At 41.0% G+C, this 20,574-nt stretch overlaps 2 protein-coding genes across 2 annotated transcripts; one reads left to right on the top strand and one right to left on the bottom strand.

The window, feature by feature from the left end:
• Positions 1-3,709: 3,709 nt before the first annotated feature.
• On the top strand, positions 3,710-13,703 carry lclat1 (lysocardiolipin acyltransferase 1). Its single transcript, XM_044047993.1, has 6 exons — positions 3,710-4,048; positions 8,320-8,487; positions 8,815-9,013; positions 9,348-9,494; positions 10,509-10,625; positions 11,439-13,703. The coding sequence occupies exons 2-6, from the start codon at positions 8,320-8,322 to the stop codon at positions 11,942-11,944; spliced, it is 1,137 nt and encodes a 378-aa protein (XP_043903928.1). The 5' UTR covers positions 3,710-4,048; the 3' UTR covers positions 11,945-13,703.
• A 2,312-nt stretch (positions 13,704-16,015) lies between these two features.
• LOC122783465 (protein yippee-like 5) lies at positions 16,016-19,876 on the bottom strand. Its single transcript, XM_044048279.1, has 3 exons — positions 19,727-19,876; positions 18,580-18,740; positions 16,016-18,081 (listed from the first exon to the last, which is right to left on the bottom strand). Exons 2-3 carry the CDS (start codon positions 18,718-18,720, stop codon positions 17,857-17,859), a joined length of 366 nt encoding a protein of 121 aa, XP_043904214.1. The 5' UTR covers positions 18,721-18,740; positions 19,727-19,876; the 3' UTR covers positions 16,016-17,856.
• Positions 19,877-20,574: the final 698 nt, after the last annotated feature.

Here is a 20,574-nt window from a genome sequence, read left to right as displayed (position 1 = left end):
GAAGTCACGAGGAAAGAAATGGGACGTCGATGAGCTGCAGCATAAAGAACCTGCACTATAACATCATTAAATCACAGATTTAAGAGCGGTTGACTCTGTTCCGATGTAGATAAGACCTGGTGAGATAAGGTAAAATGCAGCCATGGCAAAAATGACACCTGGGAACTTGGTTGGTGTCACTGTACCCTCATAAAATTTAACAACCTGGTAGCAATTTACTTTCCAAATGACATTACAGAAAACATTGCCTCTTTTTGTTGTAATCGGCCTTGTTTTCTGGGTCTATTTGTGGTATCTGTGATGCTGCGACCAGAACAGAGGACCACAGTGTACTTACTGAGTGCAGTTTACAACAAAGCCTCCACATCTTCCCAATTAATCAGAGTCAGGCACACTCAATACTGCTCTGTGTACCTGCAGACCAGCCTTTGATGATGTAACACAGTTGCTGGACTCCCAGCTTTAGTACTTATTTGGATGGATGAGTGTGATCACCCAGGGACTAGTTTGCTATTTAACAGGGTGATGTAAGACACATCTCCATGTCATCCTTTAAAGCTTCGATCAATACAACTTTGCTGGCATCTGGTACTGTAGTAGTAGTAGTAGTAGTATACTGTAGTTTTGTGTGTTAATGTGCTAAGCCACAGGCTGCTGCCCTTCCATACTCCGTTGTTGATATAAATAGACATTTTATGACCCCGCCACTCGTAATCCTCATTGCCTAGAGACCAGGATGGAAAAAGAGAAAGAAAAAGGAGAGGGGACAAGACCAAGCGCACAGACGGAGATGAACTCACCAGAATGAGGATGCAAAACTGGGGTAACATGCGCTGTTTGGTGTCAAGTGTGAGGGTTTAGGACATGCTGTCAGTGTGAAGAGGAACTTCACTGACAGAGAGGAGGATTCATGTTAAACCATCCGTGCCCCCTTTTGAACTACCACAAAAGCACACAGGGTCATTAGAGACAAGAATGTTTGAAAAAACAAGCTAGAAGAGGTCGTTTTTCTTTTTTTGTTCAATAAATCCTTGTTAAGGCCCTATAAATAGACTCCATTCAAAATAAACAATGCCCGAAAAAGTCACTGTCTCCCTCACATGGACTTTCATAAGTGGAATGGCATGTCAAAAACAAATTAACCTTGTTGAACGAAACTCTTATCTCTTAATTTGATCTGAACTTTCACTGTAATAAAGAAAAAAATAACTTTTTATGCTGTCACATCAGCAAAAATGACTTGAGTGAACATGTTTTTTCTTGTGTGTGTGTGGATTAAAATGACTGGGATTCTTACCAGAGGGCTCAGATATCTGGAATTCTTAAAGTGTATATGATTAGGAGTACTTGATCATAGTGCTTTGGGTAAACTATCTTGGACAAGCACCATTCATCATGTGGATGGGATTCTATCTTGAAGGTAAGTTGGCACCAGTCTGTAAGAAAAAGAAAATCAGAGCTTGTTTTGAATCACAGCTTTTCCAATAACCTCTGAAGTGATGTGCTGACCCTTGAGAAGTTTACAGTGATAAAGCTATACAGTTCACTCAGTCTCTCAGATAGAGTGCATGCCATAGGGAACAGGTCATGGAAAAGTCTCTCTGTCAGTCCTCCTCTACCTCACACACCACACACACACACACACACACACACACAGGAGAGCACACGTGCACGCTTGGTTACACTCAGACACATTGACCAATCTGAGCACTCACACATCACTGAATACTGAGGTCATTTGTAACAGTAGAACAGCTCATAACGGTGGCTAAAAGAAACGACACATGCGAGGATTTACACTACTTTAAAAGGCTATGTTCAGGGACTTGACCGGATTTTAACGAATTCTGACATAACACGAACACTGGGGTTTTAGGAAACGTGGGGAGGAAACGCTTTAAGGAGGATTCGTGTAAACAGAAGTAGCTGCAAAAGATAAATATGATCAACAGGTATATTTACACACATTTAGGCTGCTGGGACGGGTTCATCTTCCTGGAATGAGTTCAAGAGTGTGTTGAAAGCTATTGCTTATTCACTCTTCAAACCAAAGGTTATGAATGATGAACTACTTCTCGGTGTAGTGTTGTGTGGACTTGTTCATTTTTAACTCATACTGGTGTTTTTCCACAGCGCGCCGTTTGAAAAGGCCCAGGTGTTCCTGATAACATCAATGATGCCTCTGTTCTATAAGAGCACCAGTAATTAATGTCATGATTTGCACCTGTGGTTTCCCCTCTGCTCTGTGTCAAAAAGTCAGCAGTGACAGCTTATTAATGATTCAAAAGAAAGTTGGAGTTTTAACAGCTGACACTTTCACATCCTCTCATAAGTTAAGTTACTTAAGTATTACAGTTTTTGTGCTACCAGATTCTTCTGGTTCACTTTTATTTTGACAGTATCAGTTTCCACAACACAGCAGGTGCACTGTACGTTGTACCTCAGATGGTCTCTTCTCTGTTCCAAAGTCGAGGCGTAAATCTAAATGTGACCATACTTTTGCCATCTGGGTTTCTTGACTTTAGAACAACCGACCTGAGGAGATATAGCTCACAAATTCTTTCTTCTAAAACATGCTTTGCCATTAGATACAGTTGTCTTTTCATCATGTGTTTTATTGTTTTTGTTGATGATGTTCAGATCTACTTACCATAAGTGTCTCGCAAAGTGTTTTACATTGTGATGGTATTTCTGACACAAAGCAGTGACTGAGCCAAAATGTTCTTCATTTAAATGAAACAAAGACAGAGAATGTTGTTTTTTGGGGATTGTGGAACAGCTGGCTCTGCTGCCCTGTCTTTACAGTTCAGGTCGACTGTTAGAAACCTTGGTGTTTTCTTTGACAGTAATTGGAATTTGAATAAACAAACAGACAACGTCGCAAAGACAGGTTTTTATCGATTACATCTGCCGGCTTGTCACAACCTCGAGGTAGACATACATGCCTTAATTAGTTCAAGATTTGACTATCGCAACGCACTTTATGTTCAGTCTTCTGTGAGTCACCTTTAACTTGTGCAAAATGCGTCTGCTCGCCTTTTGACAAACACAACTACATGAGAGCACATCACACCGTGGTCAGGACTACCAGTGCATTTTAGAATTGATTTTAAACTTAAAATGTCCCAGTCTATTTAACTGAACTTTTAACTGTTTGTAAGCATAGCAGAGCTTCACAGTTGCCCAGCTGTTGGAGGTCACAGGTCATGATATAAACACAGGGCTGACCAAGCCTTTTCAGCTGAACATATTTATTCACAATGGTTAGTGACCCTTTTTTATTTCTTTGTATTTTCATGCTGTGGTCTATGTTTATGAAAATGTTTTAATACTGTGTGTTTTTAATTATGTATGTCTGTAAGCACTTTGGTTACCTGTGGATTGTTGTATATAAATAAAGTCCATTTCATTACATTACATTATTATGACAAAAAAAACATGCAGTACCAATACATCTTCCATTTGTGCATGAATGTCTGCCTCTTTATTTTTTTTTTGCATTTACATTTAAAATAATTATGTGTGTAGTTATTTGAACTACGTGGTTATAAGATATAGACAGGCAAAACAGGCAAACTGTAGGCACTTCTATCGGTGTGCAATCTATATTCAGAAAGAGTGCACTTTCTTTCTCCACGCTGCTGTCTGCGGTTTGTATTTTATCGTTCACAGCAAGCTCTCATGAACAGCGCCCCCTGTTGACGTGTACGGGCAAGGACGGGTGAGAGGTGACAAGTTGAGAGGTTGTGTTAGCAGAAACGGCATGGCGGCTACACTTTAGCTGCTACACTTTTAAGTAAAGGAAGTCAAACGAAGCGAGGGTGCTGTGGCTCAGCGACAGTCGCGGCGAATGTGTCGTGAAGTGCATCATCTTTGAGGACCAGCAAAGCGTTTGTTGGATGATATCGCTTTGCTCGTCAGCCCATGTTAACATGCTGCTAGCTAGCTTGTCGAGTTGCTCTGTCACAGCCGATTAGTTGGGAGTTACGGGAGCTAACGCAGCTAGCTCGCTACAAACAAACTTTGAATCTCGAGGAAAACTATAAAGGTTGGTACGTTGTCATTTAACAGTCAGTGGTGACGACTTAACAGACGTCTGTGCTGCAGCCGATCGAGCAGCATAAAGTTAGCTAGCAAGTGGTATCTTGTGTTTATGTCGCGTTTATGCTAAGTTAGCATTCGTCTTGTTGTTGTCAGTTACGCTAATGATCATTAGCATAACTTTAATCTCACCGCTGACAGCACTTACCTGTGTCTTTGTAAGTGAACGATATACAGTAGGTTAAATAACGTTATGTCACTGAATGCACAACTTACAATGAAGTCATATTAAGTTTCCAAGTAGAGCTGCAACTAATAATTATTTTCATAATCGATTGATCTGTCGAATATTTTCTCAATTAATCGAGGTCCATAAACCATGAAAACGTTATGAATGTCGACAAATGTCGATCAGTGTTTGTCAAACCTGGAAATGATGATGATTCTCAAATGTCTTGTTTTGTCCACAAACCACACTGATTCCGTTTTTAATGATTTATTTGTTATATGGAGCAAATGAACCAGACAATATTCACATTTAAGAAGCTGAAACATTCAAATCTTGTTGTAGTGATGGAAAAAGCTTCAAACCGATTAATCTATTATTAAAATAGTTAACGATTAATGTAGTAATTAATTCATTGAGTAATTGTTTAATCTCTAAAATAAACCTGGGCTTTTAGCTTTACATATCTATCTCATCTATTTTTCCATTACTCATTTATTTGTGTAAATTGTCAAGGCTCTGTCAATTATTCCTCAGGCAACATGCTAACATGGAGGATTATTTGCAGTGTAGTGAAGGTTTGTCTGTAAATTTAACCTTTAGTTAACCTTTGTCTGTCTAGTTTGAATGCCCTTGCTTTCTCTTTGCCCCGTCCATAGATAATGGAAAATGTGTGAATCATGGTTTCCTTTTTCCTAATGTGGGTTGACTTAAAAGCTGCAAGAAACAATTATTTTCATACGCGATCAATCTGAAGATTACTTTCTCGATTAATCATGCAATCATTTGGTCCTTAAAATGTCAGAAAACGTTAAACAGTGTTGATAAGTGTTTGTCAAATCTGGAAATTATGATTTCTCAAATGTCTTGTTTTGTCCACAAACCAAAATTTTTAATTATTTCTTTGTTATACATAAAAAAAGGAACAGAAATAACTAGAAATCTTGTATTAAAAATGAAAAAAAGCTTCAAACCGATTAATTGATTATCAAAATAGTTGATGATTAATTAAGTAATCGAATAATAATTGAGTAATTGAGTCATTGTTTCCGTTCTAACTGCAAGAAATGTCTATATAAAGTCCTGTTGCCAAACAAATGCTGAGGTCACCAGAAGTTATTCCTTTTTGGTGATAGAAACTTTGTTTTTCCCACCTGTGTCCAGGTTTTGCATATTTCCACTACCCGAGGACAACATATGTATCTTACAGTTGCTCCCTGCAGCTAGAGGCTTTTGGGAGTAAATAATCTATTGTTTTCTTGAGTAACCCATGACATAAATAAATTAAAGAAATTAAGAAGAATTAAAGAAAATAATGCTGAATGAATAAATACTTTTTCTACTGGTCCAACATTTTAAAACCTCCAGCTGTTAAGTTTACAAAGCAGCATGTCTTCACATTTGACAAGATTTACCCAGCTTTAAAATAAAATAAAATAAATCAATTAATACATGTCCTCAAAATACACCTGGCGAATTAAAAAAATATAAGTAATGATTTAAAAAAGTTTTCTTTTATAGCATTATAGTAAAAGTTCAGGTTTGAAAGGTTTTCTCGTGTGATGAAGTTTACACGTAGATATTTAAATCTTCAGTGAACTGGTTTCCTTCAAGTTTTACTTGTGTGCCAAAATCCATCTTTAACTTTGGTATGTATTGTGATAATTTTTTGATATTGCATGGTTTGAAAAGTTTAATTTGACCATAACATCTTCTCCCAGCCTTACTACCAATTGAGTTATTATTGCACCTTCAGATGTGTCGTATACAGTTTGTTTCATTGGTTATAAATTGAATGATAGTTGGGAGGTGAAGAGTTGAACATTTCTTAAACAGATCCCTCTGCACTTAAAACTATATGTACGTTATCTATTTCATCATCATCCTTTCGCTCTCTTCTCTCTCCCCATATGTCTCATACATGTACACAAACCGCCATAACACATTGTTTAGCCGGGACATGCATGACCTCTTTACACTGTCTTGGTTTAAAGTGAGGAATGTAAAATGATTGCCAGGGAATTCAGGCTTGGAATATGAGGAGCATAACTGTCTGTTGCCTCTGCTGGTGTGTCTGGGGAAGTGCTTTCAGTATCCAGACTAAAGAATGAATCAAAGAAATGTTAAAACAACCCATTGAAATTTGGAAACAAAATAAGTTACTGTGGACACCTTAGATTGATAGCATCAAGTCCCTGGTACCCATGCCTAGCAGAAGGCAAACATGTTTATCTAACAATATAATGTCCATAGTTCCACTCACTTCTCACACTTCTTGCTCCAGGAGTGTTATGTGTATTTGCAGCATGTATGAGTTGCCTCTGAATGTTCTGGCAGACACCCAAGGGTGTGTTTTTGTGTTTGCTGGGACATAGTCTAATTATGGCAGATGTGCTGAGCAAGCCTGTTTCCTCACCTGTGTCATGCCTCACATTTTCCATTGTTAAAGCCAGTAAACCTTAAACCCTTATTGCTGGTATGATAATGCAAGCAAACATACAAAAAACATTTTTTAATTACACCTTCAGCCACTGTGGTCGCTGCCATGGAACTTGCTGAGTCGTGGGGCCACAAAGGTTGTTGACGAGGGCAAGGTGATGGGAGTAATTGGGCCGGGCAGTTTGACCCAAATGCTTGTGCAATCAGTCATGATATTAAATCAGGTGGAAAGACGTGAATCACTAGATCCTGAGAAGAAAACACTTGCAGGATGACATAGCTGCTTGGGGAGTCAGCTCAGACTCTGCATCAGCATGGCCTACAGTGTTATCACATCATGATTTGCTGCATTTGTGCCCTTTTAACCTTCACCTCAGGGGATTTATAGCTAGTAATGAACTGGTCCTACTTCCAAACTTAAAATGGCCAAAACTCAAAGGATTCTCGTCATTATAGCTCCTGCGCTAATAAGCCACAATAGAGCAGGTGCAACAAGATGAACAGGAACGCGGGGAGATGTCGGTAAACATGCAGTCCCTAAAAAGAGGCCTCACAAGGAAAAACAAGTTAAGGGCCATTAGTGCGTCCAAATGAGCATCCACAAGTTTAAGACATGACAATTGTTTCTTGTTTTTTTTTAATTTCACATCCTTCAGGGATCGGTGACCGTGAGGTATTTCTGCAGTGTTGCAGCTACTGTTGAGGACGCGCGTAACCAGCATCTACTTAAAAATGTTTTCCATTCACATTCACCCAGAGCCCTGACGTCTGTTCAGTTGTTGGTTTTAATTACTTGGAAATGCTGAGTCAGCATTTCCAACTATTGTTTTCCCTTATCCGCAGTCACGATCTCTTATATGGTTCAGCAAAACGTGTTTACAACATTCTTAGTACTATTTATTTTCAGATTTTTATGCTTTTTGAAAAGCTTTAGCACGGATCCAAGGCAATGGCATGAGGAGGGTTTGGAAGAAGTTAAAATCGGACCGGGTACCGTATGCCAGGAGCTGTGCACCCATGAGACAATGTTGTTCTGCATAAAAGATGTATATACTTTTATACTGAATCAACATTAGTACTCAAATATAGTATAGAAGTATAGAAATGCACAGAGGTATATCTTCCATGTCTTTATCAAAGCACGATAAAGGTTCTGTTCCAAGTAGTGCAAATGCAAAGAAGGCATGGCAGGTATTGTTTAAAGTTGCTTACAAAATTGTCGTACTATTTTTAATTTCACTGAATACACCTTCAGTAGACTGTTTCAAAGCCACAGCCACACTTGATTTAGTGACCATGCACCTACAATTTGTTACCCACAGTCAAAAAGGTTCTATTTACATTCCACCCAGAGAATGTCTGCCATGGATTTTCCACTGTTTGTGGGAAAATATGTCCGAGGAACAACAGAACTACAGGCTCTGCTATTGATGAACTCTATGTCAGCAGCTTTTCTTCATACGATACAAATCTGGAATGCAGTAAATTCCAGAACCATGTTTTTGAATGCCTTCGACATTAACTTTAGCGCACACTTTGACTGCTTAAAATCATCTGATGCATCTTGCTGTGTCCAACAGTCCAACTAATCTCAGTCATTCATCTCTCCACAGATGGCTGTGTCAGTGCGGGGCCTGTACTTTGTGGTGACCCTGTTTTTGAGTAGTTTCTTTGGAAGTGTCTTCCTTATGGGTCCAGTTTTGCCCCTCATGCTGCTTTCTCCTGCTTGGTACCGCTGGATCACTGATCGCTTGGTCGCTGTCTGGCTCACCCTGCCTGTGGTGTGTACACTTGCCGAGCCCAATTCTGTGTGCCACATGGTCCTAAGTAACCTTAAGTACCTTTGACTTGATAATAATCTGCATGAATTCAGATACATCAATTACTCCCTTATTACTCAAGATTTTATTATTGTCAGAAGTGGGTTTCATTTATTCAGTTTGCTCTTGACAATAATGCTTATTTTCATACCAGTTTTTTTTATCCTTTTTTAAATTGTAATTTTCCTCATTCTCCATACATATCCATTCATTCCTCCTCTTGACCATGTATCTATTCTTCTATCCATGCTACTTTCTCCCTCTCTCTCTCTCTCTCTCTCTCCGTAGTCCTTGCTAGAGCTGGTATTTGGGGTTAAGGTCGTGATAACGGGCGATGGCTTCATTCCGGGGGAGCGCAGTGTGATTATCATGAACCACCGTACGTGTCTGGACTGGATGTTTCTTTGGTGTTGTCTGCTCAGACACAGCTACCTTCGTCTGGAGAAGATCTGCCTCAAAGCTGCTCTCAAGGCTGTGCCTGGCTTTGGTGGGTGTACCGGTGTTGTCCCGCCTATAATGGTCAAACGTACATACCTCTGCATATTCAAATATTACATATCCTGTGAAGTTTTAGCTTACTTTGAAGATGGGGAGATGGGGGGGAAGTAAGTTTATATAATCAAAGAAAATAAGCCTTGTCTCTGAAAGAAGATGCTGATTTAATAAGCTTGAGATGTAAAAGGCCTGGTCCCACATCCCAAAGGAACCTTTTCTTGTAAATCATTGTTTTAAACCTGTTTTAAAAAGTTTTGTAGAGTCAGTTGCATGTGGGATCTAATCAATCACACGTGTAAAGGCTGTGCTCTGTGTATATTTCCCAGGCTGGGCAATGCAGGTGGGCTGCTTTGTCTTTATTCGGCGTCGATGGGAGGAGGACAAGAAACACTTGGAGAACATGCTGGACTACTTCTGTGACATCAGAGAGCCTCTGCAGCTGCTGCTGTTCCCAGAGGGCACAGATCTAACTGGTGAGAAGTGAAGAATACATTCGCCACATTCATACAGGCAGCAGTTTGCCCACAAATGCAGTTCTCAGAATGTGTTGTCCACCGACCACTTCCTAGAGCTCGCTGTGGCCCGACACCTGTCCTGTGCCTTTGCACTGACACTGTTGTGCAAACACAATTTCCAAGTGATAAGATGTAGTAGAATCCCTCGACACTGCCTGCATCTCTGCATGAATGCTGTGAGCGTATGTGTCTAAAGCCCCTACGGATCTCATTTAAGCCAATCAAAGTCCTGAGCAGCTTTTCCAGTGGAAGCTTAGCTTCTCTTTACATTTCATGAGGTCATGACCTCTCAGGATGTCATGATGGGTCCAGTTCCCGTTGCATCATAATTGAGCAGCAGCTTTAGGTTCACTTAAATGATTGGTTCACTTTTAATGTCGCGTTGGCAATATGTACTCGCATATAAATTCTGATGATGGTTGCAGCATCCGTCCATCTTCTACCGCTTTAAACATTCAAAATAGTATGTTCAATTTGATTTTGTATGTCGGGCTGCTTATTATGAATAAATATACGTATTTTCAGCTACCTTTCCCATGAATAGATTTAAATGGACGTTTTTTTAATCCCATTATTCACCATATAATCAAGAGGTTTGTCCATAGTTTCTTCTACAGTCTGTATGGAAGAGCTACTTATGTCTTTATATAATAAAACCATGAGCCATCATATTGTTACAAGTTCCTTCGATAATAGACCCTCATCTCTCCTGTGTTCCTGTTCGCCTGTTTTGTTTTTTTCAAACTGAGTAGATATATCCTGTTACCAACTTGCTTTTGTTTTTTGCTATTATATCACTCTTGTTTTAGTTTGTTTCCACACGTAACACAGCCATAGCATTTTATTTTCCTAGGTCTGACAACGTAGTTAAGCAGCTGTTAAGTCCAAAAACTAAATTACAATGCAATTACACTGCTTTGAAGACTGTGTCTGTCCACCACAGATTTATTACTGCGTCTTTGTCTCCCACAGAGAACACGAAAGCAAAGAGCGATATATTTGCCGCCCAGAACAACCTGCCAAAGCTGGAGTATGTGCTACATCCTCGAACCACTGGATTCTCCTTCATCGTGGACAAGCTAAGACAAGGTCAGGTGTGATCCAAATCAACATCCACTTAAAAATAATGTCTACTTTGCTAAAAAAAATGTATGTTCATTTTTGACAATTGACGATGTGACTGAAAGTAAAAGGCAGCTCCTTAACTTCCAGTCAGTGGTTGCTAACGGGAAACTCATCCAGTATGAACCAGGCTTCATGCTTCATCCTACCGCACCATTACAGCACCAACACACCATAGATTCTCACGTTCTCTGTGAGCTAATTATGGCACTCTTCCCGAGTTCTTAAATACTACCTCTGGCCCTGCTGTTTAAAACCCCACCCATCCTGGATGCTGAGCACGGTACTATTTCTCCAAGCAGGTGTTGTGATTCAGCGTGATTTCAAGGACATGTTGTGCTTGTCGTCCCCCCCCCTGAAGTCCATTCTGCCCCCCTGTGTAGTCTGTTTTTTACCTTAATAAACATGAACTGCACAGGATCAGACCTCAGCAGGTGTCCTTTACTCTCGTGCACTGTTTTATTCAGCTCTCCCCATGTGTTGTTAGGGTGACGTACGTCAGTGATGATGGTAAAGCACTCGTGCTAGTTTGAAGGCAGAGGAGTGATGAAGTGTTAAGTCCCTGGATGATTAGAGGTACTTGCCTACGTAAGTTAAGAGCGAGGATTCAGAAGGGCGTGTAGCACGGTCTGCTTGTGGAAAAAAGGATAATAGTATGTCTCCTTGTGGTGTCATGTCTGGAACTGCACTGTTTACATAAAGTCTGGACCAGAAGTATTTTACATTGTTTAATTTTCTTGAATCAAACTATTTTAGTGTTCTACCTTCTCCGTTTCTTAGGAGATAACCTGGATGCCGTTCACGACATCACAGTGGCCTATCCCAAGACCATCCCTCAGACAGAACGCCACCTCATCCTGGGGCTTTTCCCCCCCGAGATCCACTTCCACGTCCGCCGCTACCCAGTAGCTTCCCTGCCCTCCTCATCAGAACTGCAGTCTTGGTGTCAAGCACGCTGGGCTGAGAAGGAGATCCGTCTTCGTGACTTCTACTCAGGACAGCCCCGGGCCTTTGACAGAGACAGAGTTGCGTATGTGCCACCTTGTAAGTCCGAGTCCAGGGTGGCTCTGATCAAGGCAGCCTCTCTGCTGTCCTGGACCAGCTTCATTGTTCTGTGCTTCACTGGCCTGTGGCTGTGGACTCCATTCAGGCTCTTTCTTGTGGTCATTGTCGGAGTGTATGTGGTCCAGCTTAAGCTGTTTGGAGGGATGGAGCTGCTTGAGTTGGCCTGCCATCGATATTGGAAGTCCAGTGCAGCTCATGTTGGAGGCAAGAAGATGCAGTGAGGCGAGGATGGAGGACCGGATTGACTGGAAACTCTTGTTGTCTCTGTCTGCTCAGTCCAGAGGGCGAGAGGCTTCCTCAGACGGAACCAGAACTCCATGCCTTTAGAAAGGGAGTAATAATTGAATTCCTGACAGTAAACATGGCTTCAGTGGAAAGAGCTTACCATTCGGTTGAAGTAAGAAAAGAAGGACTGTTTTCTACATGTATGTGTTCATGTGTATTTCTCCTCCACCTCTGTGATCACTGTCGATTAGCTGGCCCTCGGTTCATTTCACGTTTTTATGTTGTTGTTGTTAAAGTTGTTTCAGAACCTCAATGTTGACGTTTATCATGAAAAAAACAAAATGCTGTTAATATTTTTTTAATTCTGTTGCCATGTCCTTTTGTTTATTTGTTTGTTTTTTAAAACTGCATCTTATGTTGTACTTGATTTTTATGTTAGTGTTATAAATTAAGGAGCAGAGCCATAGTACAGAGCAAATGTACATATGAGGACTTGACTCTTCAAATATTCAGAAAAGCACTGTAGTTAATCAGATGAGACTGTTGAAGTTAATCAGTTTCTGTGAATTGTCTCTTGACGAGAAGAGAAAGGGATTGATATAATTCCCAGAGAATTATAAAGTGTATACAGCTATGTGTACCATTGTTTACCTTTATTGGGTATATTTGCCCTTTTATACAAACTGGGGAATGACATTTTCCCAGTTTAGTCCGTAGAGGTAACTCCTTAGACGCTTATTACTCTATAGGAAACATCAATGATGTTCTGCTTGTTCGCTCAAGTAGCTTTTGCACAGAAAAGCCAAAGCTGAGAAAAGCTGATGTGATAGGAAACCGTACCAAACCGAATGTAGTCAATCATGTCAGGAAAATGGCGCTGGACTCACCCGCAGTTGCGCTGAGGCTCTTGTCATCACAAACTTGCCAAGATCAAAGAGCTGACAGATCTTGCATCCGAATAAATGTAGAAGCAGATGAGTCTTCTGCCCCCTTTCTGGGACTGAAGGGATGACGGGTAGAAGCAGGACGTGGGTGGTGCCGTGGTTGGAAGAATGTCCTGTTGGGACAACATTACCCTTCAATGTGCAGGGTGGCACGGAGGACCAGACTTGGAGTGGAAAACTGGGCCCCAAAACTCGACCTAATCCAAAAAAGCCCTATAATGCCCACCTCTGCAAGGTAGCAAGTGACCGCTGAGAAAGCTCCTCCGGTTGTGCCAAAAAAGGACAGAAATTGAAGATTGAAGGTGTTCCAACCACACTTTGAACCACTGACTTTGCTTACCACGGAGCTCAATATCCTTTTAATCCACATTAACTTGGGGGGGGGGTGTGATCTCTCACAGTTACTCTGTCGTGTGTCACCTCACTGACCACCTTTTTTGTGAGAGCTCTTTGGAGACTGAGGGCGTCATTGTAGTTTGTACGAATCTAAAAGCTTCTGTATTTAACGCAATGGGGCTGTTTCCAGTCACTGTGATCGGCTGTTACCAATTTTATCAGCAGCGGCATGTCGTAGTTTACCAAACATGGTACTCTGTCCAGATCCTGAACCCACCTTCGAAAACCTCCTCAACCAGCTAGAATGTACACGTGTTCACTTGTGCTGTTTTTGTGTTGCTCATTTTACAATCACTCGCCGATGCTGGACCTCTTTTAAAAGTCACTGTCCTCAGGTAAACACAGTGGACACTGTTGTGAGTCTTGTCTCTTATAGGAAGAAATATACTGTATATGAATAAATCTATTATATCTACTCGTTTGTACTCCCAGACATTGTTCTTTGGATTTTTTTTGTGATTATAGCCTTATACAAAAATACTTGTGGATAGTTTATCCACAGATAATCTTGGATCAGTACACTTTCGTTAGGCTACGTTATGTCATAACACTGACAGTATTGTTGGTTTAAAATGTCACAAACGCACTGTTATGATACCGCATGACGTCGACATCGTGACACACTCGCTGATTATCGTGTGCGTTATCTCAGTGCTGCCACTTCACTGCAGTGAATGAGTCGAGACCTCGAAGGCATCGCGGTCCTCGACACTGAGGCTAGAGTTTTCCTCGCCTGCTTTGCACACACACACACACACACAAATACATTCTCGTCTAGCACCGACAACTAAAAAGGTCAGGAGCTTTTGAAGGTGAAGTGCGGTTGCCATAGTAACTAATGTTGACTCCCCTGTCTCCTAGCAACAGGATATAGAGTGATGTCAATGGAAAGCATGCTATTTTCTCCTGCTGACAGAATGATGTCACTCCTTTGTGTGTATGAGGAGTGAGAGGGTGAAAGAGTATTTTTGCATTATGTATTACATATATATATATATACATATAAATATATATCACTGCTCTGCTGAATGAATTGGTGGGGGGGTGATGCTAACATTGTGTGGAAGGTAAGGATAAACTAAAATAGCAGCCTGTGGATGATGAATCATCGGCCAATTAAGGTTCCAATTACACTTCCAGTTTCTTCTGGTCTCTTTTTTTTTTGTTTTTTTACCCAAGCAAATAATTCTCTGCATCTAAATATACACAACTTCTATTTTTCGGGCGATAGATTTCACAGTGGGTGGAAGGAAGGCAGATGATGCGTCAATTTAGTCTCGTACATCTTTTTCCCTACTATTATTAGACTTGTTTCTGAAAAACCTCCGTCACGGTCTTAGTGATGGAACAGTTAGACGAGTGTAGGCTACAGGAGCTTGCAGTTCAAGTCTTTGGGGACTTTGAATGTTCCATGTCCTGCCCAAGAGCACTGTGTGTGTGTGTCTCTGAAGGGAGGTGGTAAAGTGACTCCTTGTCAACACACACACACACACACACACGGACACTTAAAAGACTATCTCATGTCCAGATTTGTGCTGCGACTTTCCAATTGCATGCAGTCTAATAGGATCAACATGGCAGTGTAATTATCCTTATCTGACCAGATGGCTTTTTCAATAAAGACGGCACACAGCACCGAGGTTATGCTGGGACCTTTAAAAGACTAATGTGAATTATAAAGTAGGACAGTCAGTGCCTCCTTTTTTGCCTCTAGTCAATTCAAGCATTTAAATATGGTCATAAAACAACTTCTTAATCCATTAATGCTTTAAACCGCTTAAAAAAGGGAAAACCAACCCGCAGTGTCAAAAAATAGATCAGGACAGTTTTGTTGTTTTATTTTTATGTTTTTTTTAAGTTAAGTCTTTGCGCCTCAGAGTCGAAGGCTCCTGCAGGAGTGAGAAAAAAAGCAGACCTGTTGTTGATTTCTCCATTGTGACACACTCACACAGACACACAAACCAAGACGCCTTCCAATAGGAGCAGACCTATAAATAACTACAACGCAGCACTCCAATATTAGTGGGTGGATTAGGGGGTGACTCGTCATTGCCTATTTATAACCAGAAACACACTCAAACCGCTGCATTGTGGGTGATTCACACTGAGGACAGAAAAGGTAAAATTTTAAAAGGATTCAAAGTTTTTCAATGTGGTGTGTGTTCGCTTTTCCTTTCATGTTCGCTTTGCAACACCCCTGTTTTTGCATTTATTGGGCTATTTATTTGACTCACTATCTAAATAATTCAGAGCTGTTTCATTCATTTTGTCTCTTCCAGTGAGAAACATCATCTATTTCTATCCTGCAGTGAAGCTCTACAGACCGTGCCTGGCTCAGCACCATCCCTCCACACTGTTAGTGTTCTGCTGCCACCCACTGGCCAAAGCGTCACTTAAAGAGTGAGTGTGGCATTTCCTCGCCGAGAATATCACCTTCGAGACAAGTGTCAAAACACTTGAGTTGAATCTGAATTGTCTTGCACCAAGCCTAACCCGAACCACAAATATCTTTATAGATATCAATTATTTTTGGCCCTTTCTCTGAGGACGTGAGAGTCCAAGAAGGACATGTTTTCATTTTGGTGGTGATGCAGATACTGGTTCAGGGAAAATGAATCACCAACTCACTTGCCATGCAGGGGGAAACTGGCTTTCTCTAGACGTGGAGTCATCGTGCTCGAACAGCTGTGTTCAATAAGCTACAGAACAAGCACAGACATGACAGAATAAGTGAACCCAGCAAGACTGTATCTTTATTTAGAAACCACATCAGAGAAAATCTTCCTTTAGCCATACAAGAAATCACTTTAAAAAAAATTATCAGGAAACCATACAGTAAGATAAATGTATCAGTCAATAAAACAATAATGATAATAATTATAAGGCAAATAAAATCAATAAAATACTAAAAGTGAGCAGTAAATGATATCTGTACTATATACTGTATATATCTATGGCCATTGAGGACATAATTTTTCTTCTTCTTTGTTGAAATTAAAGCTGGCACTGTCCTGCGTGGCCGTACAACGGCGAGCAGAAACTTTAACAGAGTCACATGTGGAGGCCGCAGTATTCTGCTAAAGCCTGCAGGCATCCAACCTCTGAAATGGCACATTGTTACACCAGGGCCGTGATGGATGCTGTGCAACAAGCCAGTCCAGAAATACTCTCAAATGTCAGGTAAAGTGAGATAATTTATTTTTAACAGTGTGACATTTTGAAACCTTTGCAGGACAAAAGACGGTATAAAAAAAAGTCTCCGGTCTTGTCAGAGAGAGAGACACAGGCTTGACTCTAACAATGTAAATTTTTTTTGGCAGGAAGAAGTAATTTTAGAACAGCCCTGGCCTATAGGAGGCAGCCTCAGGATTCCACTGTTAGAATAAAGAGAGTTCAAAAAACAGACTGGTTTGTTGTCGTTTCAAAAAGACACTTCAAATCTGTGTCATTCAAGTTCAAGTCCCACTGTCCCCCAGCTCACTTCAAACGTCCACATGACCCATCCTCTCGTGATCCTGTCCTGCAGCCAGCGGCAGCCAGTGAGCGTCTCCATCACACCTCACACACACAAACCAAGGTAACAGATTGGTAGAACCCAGTGAAACGGTGGGGTTAATTCTGTGTTTCTCTTCAACACATTTACGCCACTTTTCGATCATGTCAACTGCGTCGCGCGATGTCACTCTCAATAACTGCACATCACGTGAGCCGAATCGAGATGGAACGGCACACAAAAGTGAATACTTATGGCGTGAATCTGTGCGGTTCAAAAAACACTAACACATCCATTACAACACCAGCTAGAAAAAAGGTCACTGAAATGACAACTGTCATCGTCGCGAATCGCTCACCAATGACAAATACAGCACAACACAGAAGCCCCACAAAGGAAATGTGCAGTGATATCATTACTGCGTCGACTGGGCTGGAGGGGGACAAACTCACTCGACTGTAAAGGCCTTTGCACACATGTATCAGGTCAATGCAGCGTTCAGTGTATTATTGAATTTCCCACAAATTCAGTAACATGACTGAGCACCAACCTGTTTTATAATTTGTACGTGTATTGTGATTGTGTTTATTTGTGTCCTTGTTGATGTGCAAAGGCCTTTATGCCTCCAGTTATTGAAATTGGCAAAACAACCATAGGATATTTCTTATGTGACTGACGATGTCTATTATCATGCTTTGAACTGTATATAAAAGAGGTTTGGAAGCATGCCTTGTGCAGAGATGGAGAAAATTCTGTGTGACACATGAGGTTAGAGTGTGCCCAGCTATTCTAAGAGGAGGTGGAGGAGGAGGAGCCCAGGCTGTGATATGTGAATCAGGGAGTATTTTGAGGATGCAAGCTATTCAGCAAGAACAGATCCAGCAAGCCAATCATCTAATCAGCAGAGGTTTACGGTCATAGGCCAGAGACAAGGAGAGGATGTAGGGAATTGGGAGTGTCGGTCAGCCAAAACTTCACTGACCACTAAGTCTGCAGGTGGCGCTATGCAGCACAGTGGCAAGGGGATAAAGGATAGGGAAGGGGAGTACACAGGAGTTAATCCAACTTCAGGGGCTCAGGAGTTGTCTGAGGGGACATGCTCTTCAAATCCCTCGCTCTCCCTAACCAGCGCCCTCTCCAGGATGACACGTCCCTCCTTGTACCGCTGACTGTCCTCGGTGGCAAATTCATAGATCCAGCCCAGCTTGCTGTTGCAGTTCTTGCAGCTGACGTCTCTCACCATGTGCCTGCCGGTCAGCATCACTCTGTCCTGAACCTCGCTATACTGGAGGTTCACCACCTGAAGGGTCGAGACACACGCATAGTTTTTCAGACACAGATTGAGTGAGGCTACAGTCACATTACCAGCCACATTGGTCAAGTCTGAATGAAATCTAATTCATTATAGATCGGATTATAGGTCAATTACCTTTTGCATTTGTAAGGTCACTCAGAATTGAAGTGAAAGATATCTTAGATAAAGTAAGATGGGCCGTTATTGATCCCTTATAAGGGAAATACAGAAATGGAAGCTATCAAGGTTAATGTGTGAGTGACTTTTAGCTCTCGAGCACGACACTCCCCTCGTACATGTAAAAAGCCGCATGGATTTGAATATGACTGTTCTCATTCATGTTGCATAGACACATCAGATCACATCAGATGTATATTTGATCTAGGACCACATACTTAAGAGACACAAATCTGATGTGAAAATTAGAATAAAGATACTGAATGTGTTGTATGTGACTTAGGAATGCATGCATGTCCCTCCTCGCTTCATGGCTTTTCAGCCCACCTTATTGAAGAGGAAAGCTCTGCCCGTGGCTCCAGTGAAGCGCGTCGAGATGAGCTCAGACCGATTCGTGAGGATGGTGTCACAGTTAGCGCAGGAGAAGAGGCGCGTTCCACCAATGTGGTCCAAGAAGATGCGTCCCATTGTCTGATCTTGGCGAACGACTGGAGGAGAAAACAAGAGGGGCAAATTTATTTAGTGAACTAAACATGATATGTAGACAACTAGAGGGCGGTATTAAGCTAAAGCAGAGCATTGGAAGCAGTTTTGCCTTTAACATTGTGAGGTGCATGAGGTTACTCTGTCTGCCAAGAACCTTGTCTAGGTCATTGTATTTCTACAAGTGCTAATTCAAAGGCATCAAGGTATAGCCAATCATACTGTTTTTTATTTTCTCACAATTTCTCCTTTCTCTAAATATGTTATGTCTATATTTGCATATGAAAAAGTACCTTGAAGATTCAAGATGAAACTACTAAATGATTAAGCAGTGATGAAAATAATCGTTACAGAGAGTAAATAAAGATAAGTAACATGACATGTATATTGAAGTTGAATTAAACTTAACCTACATTTTAGACCTAGTTGTTGTGTTGTTGAGCCAATATCACGTGTTTCAGTCAGTACTGGTGAGTAGTAGACTATTAGCTGTTATTTATTTAGTTGTTTACATTAGTTTGTTTACTATTCCAATGAAGCAGAGTAAACAAGACGACATGCAGTACAATGTCACCTTTAATAGACAACTTAAAAAGGCAACACATATCATAAAATAATCACAACATTGAAGTGAACACTACATGGTGAGGTGTTGTTGTCAAAGTGGCTCCCATTCTCCTTCCTGATTGGTTTGTGCTGAAAGAAGATGGCAGCACTTTGAATGGGGCCGCAAATAAAAGCCACAGTGGACGTGAAATACACTCCATGCCAGAGGTTGACGTCATCTTATCACTACGTCAACAACGGACACTCAGAGATGAGATAAACACGGAGGACGTTTGCTGGTCTGCAGTCACTTGTCAGGTCAAAAACAAACAGCGTAGGGTTAGCCGTGAAGCTAACGTCGAGTATGATAAAAAATAAAATGGCCAGGAAAAAGAAAACAACAACACGGATACAAAAGCTAACAAGTTGATTGACGGTTTCTTACCGTTTTAGGAATGTTTAATGGCACGAAAGGACCCGGTGTCACCAGTGTTTGGGTGGTGTTTTAGGCGAACATCTGTTGTTTGTGCTGCTGTCGTCGTCGTCGTGGCTTTGTTGTTCTTTTTCAGCTGTTCCTGTCTGAGCTCTGCTGCTGCTACTATCAACATCCGGTCATGACGTAGGGCTGCATAGCCGCGCACGTCCAACAGGGGGCAGCAGAGAACCGAGCAGAGCAGCGAGCCGAGCGAGAGCCGAGCAGAGGGCCGAAGAGACCCACATGAGACCACATGAGCCATCATCGCTTTGAGTTCGAAACACAGGTGCATCTCCATACATTACAATATCGTGGAAAAGTTAATTTAATTGAGTAATTCAAACCAAAAAGTGAAACTCACATGTTCATTAGATTAATCACATACAAAGTGAAATATTTCAAGCCATTATTTGTTTTAACCCAATGTCCAGTGTCTCAGAAAATTTGAACATTTTGCATTGAAAAAAAAGATGATGAAAGAAAAGTTTCCCTTTTTGAAATAAATTATCTTTACACGGTTTATTGAGATGCACCCACACCACTGAACTGTGACAGTTTACAGGCTCTGGTCACAGAAATATCAGATTCAGTAGAATTATATTAAAGTAAAACTGTGTCAAAAACTGCACCAAAGAACACGTTTGTTGTTTTTAAAGCTCACACTGAATCTTTCCTCTTATTATTATAATAGCCTCACTTTATTGTAGGAGGAGTCCTTCACTTTTATGAATACATTTAGATTCATAAATGTATCAGTATCGGGAGAATGTACCAAGTATATCATTTGGGCTCGTAACCAGAAGGTCGCTGGTTCAATC

The sequence above is a fragment of the Solea senegalensis genome, linkage group LG16, assembly GCF_019176455.1.
Source record: "Solea senegalensis isolate Sse05_10M linkage group LG16, IFAPA_SoseM_1, whole genome shotgun sequence".
NCBI classification, from domain to species: Eukaryota; Metazoa; Chordata; class Actinopteri; order Pleuronectiformes; family Soleidae; genus Solea; species Solea senegalensis.
This window is presented reverse-complemented; position numbering and strand designations above follow the sequence as displayed.

Bases quoted from the DNA above. Each gene is read 5' to 3' on its own strand.
- lclat1 (XM_044047993.1), top strand. From the start codon at position 8,320: ATGGCTGTGTCAGTGCGGGGCCTGTACTTTGTGGTGACCCTGTTTTTG. The intron at 9,495-10,508 runs GTGAGAAGTGAA...TGTCTCCCACAG, and splicing joins AGAGGGCACAGATCTAACTG to AGAACACGAAAGCAAAGAGC. The intron at 10,626-11,438 runs GTCAGGTGTGAT...TCCGTTTCTTAG, and splicing joins CGTGGACAAGCTAAGACAAG to GAGATAACCTGGATGCCGTT.
- LOC122783465 (XM_044048279.1), bottom strand. From the start codon at position 18,720: ATGGGACGCATCTTCTTGGACCACATTGGTGGAACGCGCCTCTTCTCC. The intron at 18,082-18,579 runs GTGGGCTGAAAA...TCGACCCTTCAG, and splicing joins GAGCTTTCCTCTTCAATAAG to GTGGTGAACCTCCAGTATAG.